The 17257-nt window shown below is 42.1% G+C and overlaps 1 protein-coding gene across 2 annotated transcripts in view; it reads left to right on the top strand.

Moving 5' to 3' along the window:
* Nucleotides 1-16706, top strand: part of LOC103802355 (chromosome unknown open reading frame, human C10orf76) — a 51869-nt gene extending 35163 nt beyond the window's left edge. For both annotated transcript variants that reach the window (XM_009074817.1, XM_009074818.1), the window contains 3 exons: nucleotides 13308-13390; nucleotides 13895-14021; nucleotides 16627-16706. In XM_009074817.1, coding sequence (XP_009073065.1) covers nucleotides 13308-13390; nucleotides 13895-14021; nucleotides 16627-16706 — 290 coding nt within the window. The remainder of the gene's footprint in view (nucleotides 1-13307; nucleotides 13391-13894; nucleotides 14022-16626) is intronic.
* The last annotated feature ends 551 nt before the right edge of the window (nucleotides 16707-17257 follow it).

Raw genomic sequence — 17257 nt, 5'->3', positions numbered from 1 at the left:
AGACTTGCTAAATTATTCCTGCAGAAGGTGAAGCTGGTGCCACTAATTAAGGGATTAGCGATTTCCTTTCAGTTGTTTTCCTCAGATCAGAGCCCCTAGAGGCATGGCTGCGGTGTAGTGTCAGTTCAGAAGAAGAGTGTGTACAATGTGGATGTCTATTGTGAATAGAAATTGCATCTGACAGTGTGTGTGATATTTTCTCAGCAGTTTCCATTAAACCAGAGCCATTTCTATTTAGCCAGGCTGGGCTTGGTCTTTCCTACACACTGGCAGTATGGAAGTTTCAAATACAATACCTTTTGCTTGAAGGTATTGTTCCACAGTTGAGAGAACACTCTTAGGCATCTTTCAATCCTTAACTTTCCCTGTTTTAGGGGGAGGGCAAAATAAAAATCCTTGCTGCACACTGAGAATATGGTATCTTGGGATATTCTTATTAGCTGTCTCTAATTAGCTGGTGTTTGTATAGTGCTTTGGAAATACAAAGTGCCTCAGAGGTATTAAGTACTGCACACACTTTGAAAGCAAAACAGTAAAAAGCACTCAGGTTAGTCAGGTTTCTGTGAAGGACCCGCAATACCTGCACACCCAAAGTAACTGAAAAGCTCCATACTTACCATAGATTTCTGCATGTTTAGGGAGATCCTCTCATGTGGGAGTAAACTAGAATGTTTCAAGTAAAAAAAGGAGTGTTTCAAAATTATTTTTTTACTGGATGTTGAGGTGAACGGAGAGATTCTTCAGTAGCTGCTGGGTGGTTTATACAGGCTGGAAGGCCCTGAATGGAGTGATACTTACACTGTAAAAGGGCACGTCCTGGCTGCTCCAGGTGTGTTTCTAGAGTGCTCTGTGTTGCAGGGTAAACTCTAATTGCCAGCCCTATCTGATCTTTGATTACCCAGAAGGCTGCTGCCTTTGCTGTGAAAGAATGGCTATTTCTGTGATCTTGCTCTATGTGAGAGACTATTTCAAACCAGAGCCCAGGGACTTCTGAATTCACTTCTAGCCTTCATATGACTGTCGTGCTTTTATTTTGGATTGAAGAATTAGTTATCACTGCAGAATGAGCTGCTGAAAGGGAGCAGCTATTCACTGTAAGGTCTGAGATCTCAGGTTGTCCCATCAGGTGTGCTTTGCAGAAGGTCTTGAAGCCCACACTTGTCGTCTTGAATGATGAGGTGTGTGATGACTGAAGCAATGGCCCTGTGGTGCAGCGTGGATAATAGCAATGGAAGCCTCCCAACCGAGCTGAGTGGAACAAAGAAGCTGGAAGGAATTGGTGAAGGGAACTATCGAAAGAAAGGGAGAGAGTTCTACCTGGCATGTAAAAGGGTGAGAGTTTTTTCAGACAGAAAATTGAGTGGGAGAAGAAGACAAAGGGAATACTGTGGGGTAGGTAGTCAGTATAGGGTGCGGAGGAAGGGAGATAAAGGTTGTAGGTGGAGGCAGTAGCAATGTGTGGAGCCTTCTGTTCGCTTGCCAATTCTAATGTTAGCTAGTCTCTAATTAAGGAAAGCCACTTGTGTGTCATCTGATGGAGTGATGCTCTTCATTGGTGAGTGCTTTGTCTTCAGTATGGAAGGCCAGCAGCACTTTGAGAAAGTTTCAGCATTTTCTTTTTCTGATTTTAAGTTGGCATGATGATGGAGAAAAAAGCAGTGGAGATGGGTGTTTGGTGTCTCTCAGGGCACATATCAGTCTGTAGTACTTTATACTTTTTTGGGTATGTCACTATGTGTCACGTTGCTTACATATGATCTTATTTCTGTTGAACTTCCTTCTTCAGCTTCTGAGCTTAAGGACGTCCAGTACTGTTACTGAGCCTTTGGTTGTGATCCAGCCTTAACTTCTCTGTTAGAATAATTTTTTTCATATTAAGGGATCAGGACTGTGGCACTCAGAGCAGTATAAATCTCTAGCTGTGCTGACTAGATGACAAAAAATGTTTAGCCAGCAGAGAGGGATTTGAGAGCTGGAAGCAGGACTGACAGAAGAGAAAGTCTGTGGGTGGCAAAAGTAGTGTGTATCAGCTGGCTCTAGCTAAAAGTAGTGTGAAAATAAATATCAGATCACTAGTGGAGCTAGATTCTAGGATATCTTAAAAAGAGTACTGGAGAACAAAAAGCAATTGTCATTTGATTAGCCTGTGAAGGTGATTGGCAAGCACAGTTACTGATAGGTGGACCAGACATTCAGATCCAGAGATGTCTGTTGATCTTGGTTCTTCTTAAACAGCCCTTTTCAGCTGACTGTTCATTTCAGTTCCATCGTCTGTGGTTAGTATGCAGCTCTTCCCTTAGAGTGCGGTAGAAAACCTTCAGGTTTTTCATCTATGACAGTGTACTATTGCTGGTGACTAGCCTGGAAATTTGGCCAGGTCAGAAAGTAAGTGGATATGATTGTGTTGATCTGTTCCCTTGCAGACATTTTGGCCAATTGGAAATCTCCTGGACTGTTATGCTGAGTACCTTATACTTTTTAAACACTGATTTATTGAATGTCAAGTGTGAGGTATTTTATAGAGCCCGTAAGGAAACTTGACCTGGTAACAGCCAATTCCCTTCTCTCAGAAACAGCACATTTTGTCCAATGTTTTTGGGCTAGTTTGTACAGCACTTGAGTGATGGACAGTGCTATATATGTTGTTGTTAATTGTCAAGCATGTATAAGCTATGCCAAAAGAGTTTTCATGAGTCATTTAAGCCTTTTATATAAAAAGACCTCATTTCTTCAACTCCTCCCACCTTAAAATTAGCAATGCTCGAGCAATTCACTCAGAGCTTAGGGGGTGCAGGTAACTTCTTTGCAGTTGCTATGGTTTGCTTTAAGCAAAAGTCATGTTTAAAGAAACAGAAAAGCAATTCTAATACAGACTGATAATAGCAAGAGTAGAGCATTAGAAAATCTTCAATATAATAATGATTAATGGTGAAATAGCTATTTATTAGGACAACTGAATGCAAAGTAGGATTGAAAGTGAGCTTTGCCATTAGTAAGTGTTGAAGATGTTTTCTAATTATTGCATCATAAGAGCTATAGTTCTTTGTAGCTTAGTTGATTGATAGTTAATTAGATAGATGACGAATGCACTGTTAAAATAAAGGTGCTTCAAATATGTAACACGATGAAGCAGTTAATTTTTCTCCATTTTCATTCTAAGATTATCAAAGCAGAGTTTTTCAGTGCTACTAGAATAAATATACCTCCCCCACCCTTTTTGTAGACTCTATACATCTTTTTGTCAGGTTTGTATTTATAACATGAGGATAATATTGCTTTCAAACTCTTTTGGGGTGAATACTAAAGAGGTGAAAGGTTCCTCTGTGGAACATTTTAAAATAAGCAATTTTCTGGGGGGCAGAACCTCTCCCGTACCAAGTTCCAGCATATATAACATGCTTGCCCATATGCAGTGCATATTAAAAGTGGTATTGTTCAGTCACTTTGCTTTGTTATTTCTGTGACTGAATTATTGATTGCTGATAGTATTTGTTATATTATTTCTGGTTGTACAACTGTTGATCCGGTCTGTTTCAGCCCTGATTTGTGTCGCTGAACAGACTGGAAATCAGATGATGTTGTGTCTCCCCTTCGTCTCTAATCCGGCTGTCACTGTCACATTCTGCAGCAGCTACCTGGCAGGGGAAGCTTGTCATCTTGCAGCTCTTGTAGAGCCAGGATTCATGTACTGGTGAACCAGACAGTCTAGTTCACTGGTAAAGTGCCTGATCACTAGCTGCCATGAGAGTTTGGAAGACTATAGAGCTGCTTGGCCAGTTAGCAAATGACTTAAAGATTTTAGGGAAAAGATTTTTATGGAAAAGACCTAAAATTTGAGCTCCTTACAAACTTGCAGAAGGTCTTATGTGGCCTTAAAAAATGCTGCCAAGGTTCAGAATCCAACAGCACTCTCTTCATGCTTCTGAAGTCTTAGGAGTTCAGAGGCAGCAGTCTCTGATGTTATAGATAAGTGGTAATTTCTGTGCAATGAGGAAGTCTGTAATATACTAACAAACAAAGAAGTGTCTTTACACTGTGAAGGATGTTGAAGTATAAGAGAATCGTCTCTTCAGCACAGCATCTTCAGAGGTAACTAATAAAGGTCATGTGCAGGAATAGGGTAGAAGGAACAGGAACTTGTGTGTTAAGTGTAAAAATGCTTTCATAAAATGAAATCTAGGGTGAGTACAAAGAAGGTCTGTTTGTCTCTGTTAAATGGTTCTACTTGAACTTAAGGTTTTGTGAAGAGAAAGAAGTAATTATGTGAGACTTGACTTTTCAAATACCTTCCAGCAGAAATGTGTTCTGACTTCACTGAGCTGCTTGTAAACTGTAAAGAGACTAAGAAACAAATGCTGGAGTTTGAACACCTTTGTAGGTCAACATATTCTACCTAATTCATGCTTTATCTGATGCTTACCTTCTCATTTCTCCATGCCTTTTGAAGTGGGAGGCTGGCACAGCTTTTCAAAGCTGCTCTTCAGAATCTCCACATGACTGAGAGCTCCCAGCTGTGTGCCATATGTGCCATGCTGGAGATTTGGGATCTCGTGAGTCCTTTGAGTGCAAGGTGATGCTGACTATTTAGAGTGTCACCTGACTAAGGAATGGGGCTGGAAGGGGGAAGGATGGGCTCCATCTGCAGTTCCCAGGGGTAGTGGTAGTGACAGCACCAGAAACTGAGGGAGGAAGAGGCAAGAACAGGGTTCAAGATGGTTAAAGATGCAAGGGGAATGGGAATTCTGTGTTGCTGGGGTGGGTAGATCTTTGGAGGTGGAGAGGATCTCAACCTGGCAAGATGGAGAGTCTAAGATGAAATGAAGGGGATAGTGTGTTAGGAGGAATAGGAGACCCTGAATGCAGGAGGGGACTAAGTAGGGTGAGATCTGGTGTTAGAAGGTTAGGGAGGCTGGCAAGATTCACTGGATGGAAACTTTGTGTTAGAAATCACTGCATGATATGGAAAGGGAGTTATTGGTCATTTTTAACTCTCAGGGATGGAACTAAACATCCTTTCACTATTCTCTTATTTGAATCCCTTGCTGGGACCATTCTTTGGAGTGGGAAACTGAGGAACGAGAGCCAGCATTTAGCTTAGGTGTGTATTCTGTGTGTTTTTTTCCCCAGTGCTTCTTAGTGTATTGCATGCTTGAAAGAGGAAAGGTTTTCTTCTCAGAATGATATATTGATAGTTTCACCATGCTTGTGGCTTCTGTGTCAAGAAGGACCTGAACATGATTTCACAGGTCTTATATTAGCACCCCGAGGCCTCCGGAATCGCAAAAAACCAGCAAGCTTCTTTAGTATTCTGATGAACTAATAAAGCTCATTAAATTGAAGTTTGAGTTCGTGTTTATTTCTAAGTGGCTCAGTAAATCAGTATAAAAATTGTGATTGTGTTGCATTTTATGCAGTGTCCTTGTCTGTGGCAACTTAGTTCACCTTTACTTGTAGATGGGCAACCAGCAAGCTTTGTATCTGTTCCTTATCTTTAGAGTTGAAATAGATAATATTGACCAGCTATTTAGTAGGAGGCCCAACAGGTTTACGAATACTTGTGCTTGTTGACTCTAGGCAGGTTTCTGAGGATGTGGATTAGTTCTGAAAACCTGTTGGAAAGTATATAGCTTCTCACACAAACTGAAGGCTGTAACTGTTAGGGGCCATGGAATGGGTAGTGGGTGTTGGCAGCTGTTAGAGCTGCCTGTGTTCTTTATTTGTAGGAATGCTGGTGCTCAGGATATGTGGTACTGTGGTGGCACGAACTTAGTTTAAGAGTGCAACTGTTAGTCCTGTTATCTGTTTCAGTGAATTTAGGAAGGGATTGAAATTGAAAGATAGTTTTAGAAAATAATTTTTGCTCGTAGTTGTGTTGTAGGTTGATATTCATTGATTTACTTAATTTGTACTGCTGCAGCACTCCATGTTTTCCCCAAAGAAAACCCCAGGCCCATGTTACAAAGCACACTTACAGGCAGAAAGACATGTGAAGGTCAGAAAGAAGACTGCAAAATCTGGTCTTTATCTGCTGCCATTCTCAATTTGTGGGCTGATTTCATGTTAACCTTTCTGCGTTACCTCCTTCAACCAAAGCTACGATATTCGTGTGTGAAGAGCACACAGCCCTTTGGTGGAATGTCCTGGTATAAATCTCCTAAAGAAGATTGTGTAAGAAGTACAAAAACTCGGTGGCTTTCTTGTAGGAGAGAATGTTCTAAATTCCCTGCATGAGGCTTTTTTAGAAAGCATCTGCTTTTACCTGATTTTGTTCTAAGTGTTCTTTTTCTTAATTCTAGTTAACTTTATGTTAATGTATTTTAGTACTGATGATAAGGAGTTTGGCCCTGGTAGCCGATAGACAGAAAAAGAATAATACAAATTTAGGGCTGTTTTTGATCACCTGGTAAGATCAGGATGGGAATTCATCAACAGAGCCTTGCTCAGATGAGTGCAAAGAGAATTTAGTTTAATTTACATGGACAAAAGTCTGGCAACCTTTTGGTCATCTTGCCTCAGCTTGGCAGGTCTCATCTGGATACGTTGCTCTGTCCTGCAAATTACTTTTTAAATGGAGCTAGCAAACACTGGAGAGTTCGATTGTGAATCCCTAACAGTTTGCAGATCACAGTGACCCAGTGGAGATAGTGTGATAATTTCTCCTGGGAAACAGTCCCACTGATGATAGAAGTGTTACAGTCAGCTGTTCACAGCCATTTCTTTGTCTGTGTGGAGGGGTTGCAGCATTCATTTATCCCTACCCCCTTTTTGTTTTCCAGCCTCAGCACTCCTTGGTTCCTTATCTTGCTGTCTTTCCATGTTCTCACACAATGTTGCTGCTCTTTCTCCAGATTCTCCTCCATTTCTGTTTTAAAACCCAGTTCAAAAATGTGCAACCTTAACTCCCAAGACTACTATTTAATTAACAGTGTGAACCTACACTGTCAGACAAAACAGAATTGAGCTCAATACTTCCCTTTCCTCTAAGGAGAAATGAAGCTTGTGGGTGTGTGCTTTTTTATTTTTAAGAAAAAAGTATATTGTTCATCTGAGCTTTAGCTGAAGTTAGAAAATTTGCGTTCTTTCTTACTGCTTGCTGGATTGCCATCAAGCAGCATTGCTCTGGCATCAGCAATCAGCATTTCCATTAAGCTTGCAATTTTCATGCTGTTGGCTCCATTTAGGTGGGAACAGTGAGTACAGGGATGGGGGCTATATAAGGAAAGTAGAGGGCTGGAAGTGAAGTGGCCTACTCAACTGATCCTGGGAGCGATGGGTTATGCCAGCATGTGCTCTAGCCCTCTGGCAAGCTGTTGTTTCTCACCAAGAAAACAGGCTGCTTCCATGTTTGTACCCTGAGAGCCATAGGGAGAAGAGGGAACAGCTGTAGAGTGCTGATGCTGTGAAGGGGACCCTGCCAGTAGCCAGCTGCTTTGTGACACAGAGCTGTGGTGGCTGGGAGGAGGAACTTGGCAGTGTCTGCGGCATCAAGCAGGGAGGCAGCGTGGCAGTGCTTAGAGGAGCGTCCAGCCAGGTGATTGTTACAGCCGCGAGCAGGGTGCTCCCTCCTGATCGGAGCAGAGGGAAGGAGCTGAAGCATGTTGAGTAGTGCTGTTGACACAGCTTTCATTGCTTCCCCTGCTTCCCTGAGAGGGGACTGCAGCATTGCTGCAACAGTCTTGTTTTCTAGCACTTTGGCAGATAGACAGGAAGCTGCAAGTGCTGTCCCCAAGTAATTGGTTCACTTGTCCAAGGATGCTGGGATAGTTTGTGCCTCAGGGAGTTCTGGTGCATTAGTTTGTAATAGCAATGTAACTATTTCTTGGACATGCTTCCTATTCCTACAGCTCTATCTGGAAACTACCCCTGTTGCTTCTTTCCTGTCAAACCCAATCTGTAGATACTCATCTCCTGCTGAGTTTTTGATCACTGCTCTGCAGATGGCCTGCCAGTGCTGAATGTGGCCAGGTCTGCACCCTTTTAACACTCAGGTCATCTCAGTGTAGTGTACTTGAGCCTTTTGCTTCTCTAGCTCTGAATTGCCTTTCAGGTATAGCATGTATTACAGCTGCTTACTCTGTTGTGGGGTCTCTTCTCCTCATAACTGCACAGTGGGCTATAGGGGTATCTTAGCTTAGCCCTTGTGACTTCCAGTCTGGAACAGGAGTGGACTCATCTGTGGTTATGGTATTGTGTTGTGAGAATCTATTATTACCACATTCTGTGCTGTATTTTGCCTCATGTAATCATACTCAATTTTGGAATCTGGAAGAGCATTGTGAGTGAGTTGTTTGGCCTGTTACTTTTCAACAGGCGTTTGATGTTGGCCAGTTAGAGACAGAATACTTTGCACAGGTGGGCCAGGTACAGCCAGGGCTATTCTCAACACTTCATTTATGCTTCCAGTGCTGCTCCAGATGGAATGGTCCTGTTTCCTCTTTTATGTTAGAGCAATTGAAGCACAGAAAAACCAAAGTGCTGCTCTCCAAATAACTGAATCCAATTTCCCCTCAGTTCCAGTCTAGTGCACTAAGACTTACCAGATCTGGCTTACCATGTGCTACAGTGAGTGATATAGACCTTGCCTTGAGAGTATGTATATGTGAACAGGCTGGCTGTAGGAGGTCCAAGGTGGTTACTGTGCTGCTGAGGCACTTGTAGCAAGAGGATTTCTCAGCAGCATGGAAGTGTTGCTCAGATGTCATTATCAGCTGCCTTGTAGTGACTTGTGGGTGGGGATCCTCCTAAGAGGGTTGTGATTTGAAACACTGAAAGGAGGACACTGAATGTACTGTTGGTACAGTGGTAACTTCCAGAGGGAATGGGAAAATCACTGTTCTTGACAGTGTGCCCTGAAAGTTGAAGGGCAGAAAATTGGAGGATTTTAGTAGAGCATGGGATCCTATTAATTGATGTTATACTGCAGCTGAGGAGCCCTCGCATCTCTCTTTCTCCCTTGCTCCTTTGTTGAGGGCCATTATATGCACCATTAGAAGATTTTTGACATGTAAGCGCAGCAGATGTGGTGACAGAGGCCTTCGTACTGTGCTCAACCCATCCAAGCTCTCATTGATGTGTGTCTCAAGGCTGTTCTCTTCTGCTCCGTTGTGCAATAACACATCAGAGCCTTCTGATGCTCCTGGCAGAGTCTGTGCTACATCCTGACTTCTGTTTGAAACAAGGCTTACAGGGAAGGAAGGTAAGTCTGCTATGCGAATAGGAACAGGGGTAGGAGGGAGTGAAGGGCATCTGCCCATAACAGGAGTTATCTCCTTCCTGGCAGAAGAGAGGAAGAGATGCTGGCCGCTCACAGGCTCCTCACAGGGGATTGGCTTGAAGAAGGACAGTAAATAACTGAGGAGGAGTACTGCTGCTCCTCGGGAGACAGACTGGCCACAAGAGCCGATAAGGGAAAGTATCTGTCTTCAAAAGCAGCTGTGCAGTGGAGGAGCTAAGAGCCTCTTTCACTGCAGTCATTTCAAGTTAAAAAGCAGGGAAGGTATCTGTAAAAGCTGGTGATGTCACTTTTCATCCTTTGACTATAATAATCCTTTGGAGAGAATATTACCTAAAAACTCAACCTGTATGCTTTACACTGCTTTCACATACAGCCAATCATATGGCCTTCTGTCCACTCAGCATGCTTTTCTACTTGGTTTTGAAGATGTAAATATAGGTGTTCAAAGCTGGGTTGAAGAGCTGTTGGTTTAAGAAGCACAGCCAGTGCATTCAGCTCAGGTCACAAAATGAGGAGCTTGCATGAAAATACTGATGGCTGCTTGTTTAGTTTAGTTTAGTTACAGCCTCCAGCTTTTGCTGCTAAAGAACTTCTAGAGACACTGTTGTATTGTGAAATTATGGCTGTTTCAAGATTTTGCCATAGTGGGTGTATTGGGTCCTGCTAAGGGATGTCAAATATAGGTAGCTTTAGTGGGCTGTTAAATCCTGGAACACAGTTTGGGGTAACGTGGCTGAGTCCAAGAAAGGGACACAGCGATGTTTGCCTGTGCAGCCGAGGCACTGAACTACTCCCCTGTTGGGATGGAACCTGGATAATTTCCCGGCTGGTGTGAAAGGGCAGCCTGCAGATGGCGTATGAGAGGCGACCATTGGATTGCAGCAAGGAAAAAGTGACACATCTGGTTTGGCTTCAGGTTGCTCATCAGTGCCCTGTTGGAGCTCGAGGCCGGAGGGATGCTCAGCCAGTTGGATCTTTCCTCTAAAGGTTTATTTTGTGTGTGTAATTTTCACTGAAGGGCACTGGGCATATGAAGCTGGATTTAAAAGTTGTGAATTCTGAAAACCCCAGGGCACAGCTGTCCTCATTTTCAGTACGGGGTCTGCCTTACAAGAAACCTACAGAGACACAGGAAAGATTTAAGGATTTGTGTTCCATAGTGTTCCTGTTCCTTAGAGCCACTTGAGCAGGGGTTGCTGCAGAATGTGCTGGTGTGGAAAAAGTTTGGTTGCTCTTTTAGCATTGATATAGTGTATATCCTAATTAGGAACACTGCAACTTCTTTAGGAATGTGTGGTGTCTAAACAGTTGGATGAATTTGTCTCTGCAGTGCACACAATGACTGTAAGCCTGGTGGGTTAGTTTTTCTGACCAGGCTCTGAGCCCAGCTCTGAGTTTCTTCTTCAAGTAAAGCACATCCTGCTCCTTCTTAGTTCTTTGGGAAGGAACAGCACAAATCCACTGTGAGTGGGCTATGATACAGTGCAATTCAGGTATAAAGATTGATTTCAAGCAGTGGTAATCTCTTGTCTTCTAATTGGAACAGGAAAATTAAACACGAGCAAATTCATCACAATGGCTGGAACAAACGTAGGAGCTGGTGTTGGGGTAGAACAGAGCAAGTTCTTCATGCATTGTTACCAATATAGAGCAGTGCAAGTATTTCAGGGTAGTGTCTGAGAAGTACTGCAGTGGGCAGTTGTAGCATGCTTGTCCCTGTCACTCAGTGAGTGCTTGTGCTCTAGACAAGTGATCGTTCCTCGTGTTCTTCTAAAAATAATGTCTCCTCATCATGGTCAGTTTTCATGTTCACTGCGTTTGGATGTTCCATGGCTTCTTGTTACACTGTGCCATCACCTGCTGGCAAAGGCCATTCAGCAGAGCTCTGGTGGGAGAGTGAGAGTCTGAGAGATGGCCAGAAGAGGCTTTACACCACTTGGTTTAGAAAATCCAGAGCTCTGCTACTCTGCTTCCAGGAGCCCAAGCTGCTGGTGGTTGAACAGCAGCACCTGGTCCTGAGCTGTGGCCAGGAAAGAGGTAAAGCTATGCTTGTAACTACTAAATGGGGAGACAGTGGATGAGCTGCTGTGACAGAGATGCAGGGCAGCTGTTTGCAGTCCAAGGCACTGACTGTGGGAGACTACTTTTTTGCTGTGGAGGCTTGGTTACCTTGGCAACCTGCTTTTAGCTGGATGTCTGCTCTGGTGGAGAGCCCATCTGTAGTAGCCACTTCTTTGTTTTGAAACGGCTGTTTTACAGAAAAATAACTGACAGGGACATTTTCAGAGCAGAATTATTGCAGAATCCAGGCTCTGGTCATGGTCCCAGGAGTTTGTGCGATGACGGAGTGATGATGATGTAGGGAGTTCTGTGGATGGATTGAAAAGGTGTTAATACAGCAGCTTCACGAGGTGAGCTGCTGACATGGAAGGGAAAGATGCTCTTGCTGATGGTTTAAATCCTGAAATAGCTCTCAAAGATAAATCAGTTGCAAGTCTGGAGTTTGCAGAGAACTTTGTTCCTTGTGGTTTGCAGTTCAGCATTAGCCACCTTCTGCTAGATTAAACTGAAGTAGCTTCTGTCTGTGATGAGTGTAAATACCTAAGCTGGGGCTATAGGCTTCCCTTTGGGAGAGCATATGTAAACTTCTGATAATCCTGGTGAACTTCTAGTATTGGAAACTAGAGGCTGGAGGACTGTATTCAGAATCTGACAGTTTTGTTTAATGGAAGATCTTACCAGTCTCTTCACATCTGTCTTTTTGCTGTAGGTTTTTTTACCTTTTTTGAATACTTTGTGATCCTTGATTATCTAAATTTTGCCCTTACCTCATTCCTGTTCCCTGTGCTTTATCTCCTTCTCTTTCATAGCCTGTGCTTTTGGGCTGAGGTGAATGGTCTGTTCTGCATTGGCTATGGAGCTCTCCCAAGCTGAAATTGAACTTCTTGCACGTTACTGGGTAGTGTGTAACATTTGTGTAGTGTTGGTGGGGAACACAGATTGATAAAATCTACGTGTGCTATAACAGACTGGAGTAATGCCTGGTGTTATTTGGTTAGATGCAACTACCAATTAGTAGATAATTAAGAACCTTTTAAAAAAGTGTGTATAGTGTTCCAGTTCAATTTTGCAAGACATCTAAATTCAGATGTTTTAAGTCTTGAAATCTGTTGACTTCAAAGCAGAGAGAGAGTACATTAAGAACCTGTTCTAGGCAGGTATCAGCTTTGAGTCCTGGGCAGCTATAATGCAGAAGAAAATAGTTTTCTCTTCTGAAAATTTCAAGAACTAGAAAAAACAAAGTAAAGAACTTTGCATTTTATTCAAGCTTATGGAATGCAATTGTTTATTGTAATGTCTGCTTGATTAAAGCTTTTTTAGCCAACCTCTTTGTTAATTACCACTATTACTAACTGATATTGGGTGGTTACAGCAGGAGCTTTTGTTGCTTTATTTTTTAAGACAAGTTTGAACCAGATCTGTAGTCTTTGCTGCACAGCCCCAGATAACTGACACAATAAAGTACTACATCCTCCCTTGTTCCAGTGCAGCAGCACTGACACACAGCTACAGAAAAGCTATGCTATGGGGGTTTTTGTTCTCTGTCTTTTTTTTTCCTTTTTTTTTTTTTTTAATTGCCTTTTTCAACAAGAATGACAGTTTGGGGCTGACTATGCATACATCATGTTGGTGATATATGAAGCAGAAACAAGACAGTTGATTCTCCCACCCCAAAGCTCACTCCAGGATCTAGCAGATAGAAAAATCTCTGTGAACTGACTAAGCTAACAAGAGACTTAGCTTGAGCCTGAGCAGATTTGATTTGGAAGTCAGTGAAGGAGAGTAAATGTGGGATGGTAAAATAGCTGTCACTTACCTGTCTAGCACAGAATTTTAGCCACAAAAAGCACCACCAAACCCTACACATGAATTGATATGTTTCTGAGAGGTGAGCAGCTGGCACTCACGTTATTTTATACTAGATAATGTAAATGCTTCTGTATTTAAGTGACTTGTTGAGAATGGCTTTGCTTTTTATATTATTTTGAAAATACTTATTATTTTCTCCTAGCTTTGATCAACTTATTGAAGTTCCTCATGTCTAATGAGACTGTGTTGCTGGCCAAGCACAACATCTTCACCCTTGCTCTTATGGTGAGTACACACAAATTCTCATATTTTTAACAACTTAATGGTGAATGAATCATAGGAAGAAAACCAGGATTTCTGGCCTGGTAAAGAGATATGAGAACAAGGACACAAAGCAGAGGAATATTATTGTGGTTGGTTTCTCTTGGTGTTTGGAAAGGGCCAATACTTGGACTTCACTGTAGGGTAGGCTCGTTGAAATAAAGAAGTCTGTGAGGAAAGACTTAGCTTAATTTTCCAGATTTTATAGTATTTCTTCTTGTTCTGTGACCCTTTGTAAAAAAATAATAGTAACATGTTTTTCTGGCCACAGATTAAGTAGTATTTAAGCTTCTTGTCTGTCTCTTCTGTGCTATAAGGAAATTAATAGATAAACCAATTAAGTAATGCAATGCTGTCTGCTGCGACTGAGCTATTTCTTTGAAGGTTCTGGATGTAGTTTGTATTGTTTTTCTTGCACAATACATTTTGGGTAAATGTTCCTGTTGTAATTTCTGTTCATTTGTATAGGTTGTGAACCTGTTCAACATGTTCATCACTTATGGAGACACCTTTCTCCCCACTCCCAGCAGCTATGATGAGCTGTATTATGAAATTATTCGAATGCATCAGAACTTTGACAACCTTTATTCTATGGGTGAGTATCTCCTGACTTGTCAGGACTGCTGCTGACTGGAAGTGAGAGTGGTGGAGGAGGGATGTTTGTCAGGTGTTTTCTGTCCATCTGCTACTGACATGTGCCTTGCTGAGTGGACATGTTTTGTATACTAGGACGTTTGGTAAATTAAGAGAGAGGGATAAACTTGTTAAAGTGATAACTTTCTGTTAGTCGGTTTTTTGTGGGGTTTTTTTGGTGTTTCTGTGGTTTGTTTTTTTTTTTTTTTTTTTTGGTTAGGAACAGACTCCTTGCCTTCAGTCACTTACTCAATCGCTTACTGTGATTGGGAATATGAATTTGTTGTCACAACAGAGTATGTGGTATTTCATGCATTTTCACATAGTTTGCATCTATTACCTTGGGCAGTTTTAAATCCAAAGGCAGGTACATGCTGCACAACCAGCCAGCACAGAAGTGCTCACTGCAAATAAGAATTTGGAGAAGAATTTAAGAAACTTAGAACAAGAAGCTTGCTGTGCTAGACAAATCACATTGACTGCACTCATTGCCAAAACAACCAAGAAAACAGCCCTCACAAACCTGCTTGCAGTGACAAGTGAATCATTGGACTGAAGAATGTGCCCACTGGCAAAACAGGGAGAAGCTGCCGTCCTTCAAAGAGAGGGAGGCATGCTGGCATGCCACCAAGTGACACCCAGCAGGGAAAAAAAGGAACAATGAAGAGCAAGGAATGCATGGAGGCATAATCAGGCAGTGTGTACACAGGAGCCTGCAGCCCAGGGTAGCTGCAGCAGCACTGGTATAGTGTCTGCATACTTGAATCCATTGCAAAACCAATATAGCTGTGTTCTTTGTTTGCTTTATTCTAGAAGGACTTTTATTCCCTTCACTCCCTGCTCCCATCTGGGTGTGATCACTCAATGAACAACTGGAGTTCATGCAAGCATATAAGGGGAGTTCAAGGACATACAGTTGGTCACAGCACTATTCTGACATGGGAGAGGACCGTCCTCACCTAAATAATAGTAGCTGAATACCCCCTGTAACTGCAAGCAAAAGCAAACTGCCCTTTTGTATAAACTTCCTATGGTTTTCATCCATTGCATGAGGGTTCACTTGGCCATTTTTGTGCTCTCTGACTGCATAAGGTATTTTGCTAACCCATTTCCTACTCCCAAGTATTGCAGCTAGTAGGATGGGGTGCTTTTACTAGCCAATAATTTTCAAACAGAAACAGCTGTGGAAGCTGAAGACAAGAGAAATAGAAGAATAATGCACTCAAGTACTTCCCTGGTTGAGTTGCAAACAGCACACCTGACCTGTTGAAACAATTCATCTGTCACATGAATGTTTTCCATCCTGCTATGTAGAGCAAACCCATTTGAATTACTGTTGCAGATACCTGAATGGAAACCCTCTGAATATATTACTTCAGATATTCAAGTGCAGTACCTACTGTTTGACAAAAGAATGTTAGAGCTGAATTTTTTTTTTCTGCAGATGGATGACACGTAGACTAGGGAGTGAGAAGGTATCAATGTCTCAAGCTGATGAAAGGCACCAGTTTAATCAGGTGTCCTGACAGCCTCCCCTTGCTTGTCAGCCCACCTCTGAGACTACAGTGACCCTTCTGTCCCCTAGCCTTGGGGCATATGTTAGCACAGATGAGAAAGCTACTGTGCTTTAGTTTTTCTGTTAATATGGTCAAAGCTTTCTGTGTTGGGAGTGGAGATGGAATCTAATTGCCTGGGGTTTTACTTATTTATTTTTCTTATTCAGAATCTGAACTTTATGCAGATCTGCAGGACTGAAAGCTTCTGTCCTGCAATTACAGGCATGAGTATGCAGCCACTGCGCTTATGGATTCACTTGTAGCATTCATGTTTCCAGATGGTCCTAAATTCAGATGTTGAGCTGTTCCTTCACTTCTAAGTTGCTTACCAAGAGACGTGCACTATAGAAACACTACATATTTTGACCTATATAAGTATTTTTGGTACTCTGGCAGAAAAGAATTGGATTCCCTAGAAGTTCTTTCTGTTGCAGCATGTTTTCGGATCTGATCTTAAGTCTGTCAGAGACCATCTGTGCAACAGATCCACCACCCTTGTTCCTACGGGGACTGTTTTTTCCTAGGCTGATGTGTAATTCCTCTCTGCAGTTCTAGATAAATAGGGATGTAAAGAATCCATCATTGCTGGAGAGGGTTTAAACTGCAGGATGTAGTCCAGCTCAGATGGAATCTTGCATAAATAGGAGCTGGAGTAGAACAGCTGTGTGTGGAATAAAAGCTATTCTAGACCTGGGATGGTGCCCTGTTTCTGGGGGAAATGAACAGTATATGTAGTGATGAAAGCAGTTGGGTGGACCTAGGTTCTTCTATCCCCTCTGCTTCCTGACTCCAGGTTCTTAGTTTGCTCTGCTCACCTCTTCCATGTTCCTTATGTTTCTTCAATAGAATTTGAAGGGAACTTCTGCCCTGAATCAAAGATTGTCTCGAAGATGACCCTTGTTTTGATGTGGTTCTCAGACTGCCATCTTGTCAAAGCAGATTATTTTGTTCTGTTTGAATTAGAAAATTGCCAGTTCTGTGCCAACACTATTAACTGTCTTCTCCTTTCAGTTCTGAGGCTGTCTACCAATGCTGGTCAGTGGAAAGAACCTGCAAGCAAGGTGACCCATGCATTAGTCAATATTAGGTAAGGAGTAGAAGTTAATAACCATTTTAAAGATTCCTGTGTGATTACATTTTTATCATGACGCTTTCATGTTTGTTTTAATGAATTTGGTTTTGAATTTGTTCACTTCGTTGGGCTAAATTGTTGTTCTAAACAAAGGCCCACTGGGATAAAGAGAGGATCACTAGGGTTAGATTGTTCTCTCTCTAAACAATACTCTTGGCTCTTCTGTAGACTGAGTGCTTTCAAAGCATGGCACAGGTTGTAATGAATTAATCCTCACAGCATTCTTGGGAGAATTTATACAGTAGGGAACAATGCTGTGCTAGCAGAGCAATTGTGGACCTAATGGATTTCTGATGCATGATTCTATTGCAATTCCATGAAGCTGTGAAGGGGACTATGAGCCAGCTGTAATAAGTAGATTTGAGGCCTCTTTTAACATTGCAAGATTTTTGTGTGTGTTGAAAACTGATTATTTAAGGACATTTCAGTATTCTCTTAAACCTCTTCCTTCTGTTCAAGGGCAGAATTTATGCTTTACATGTAAAACTAAGAACTATCTAGGTGTGCATT

This window comes from Acanthisitta chloris, unplaced genomic scaffold (assembly GCF_000695815.1).
Source record: "Acanthisitta chloris isolate BGI_N310 unplaced genomic scaffold, ASM69581v1 scaffold10565, whole genome shotgun sequence".
NCBI lineage: Eukaryota > Metazoa > Chordata > Aves > Passeriformes > Acanthisittidae > Acanthisitta > Acanthisitta chloris.
Note: the sequence above shows the minus strand (reverse complement) of the source record. Positions and strands in the feature narration are given on the sequence as shown.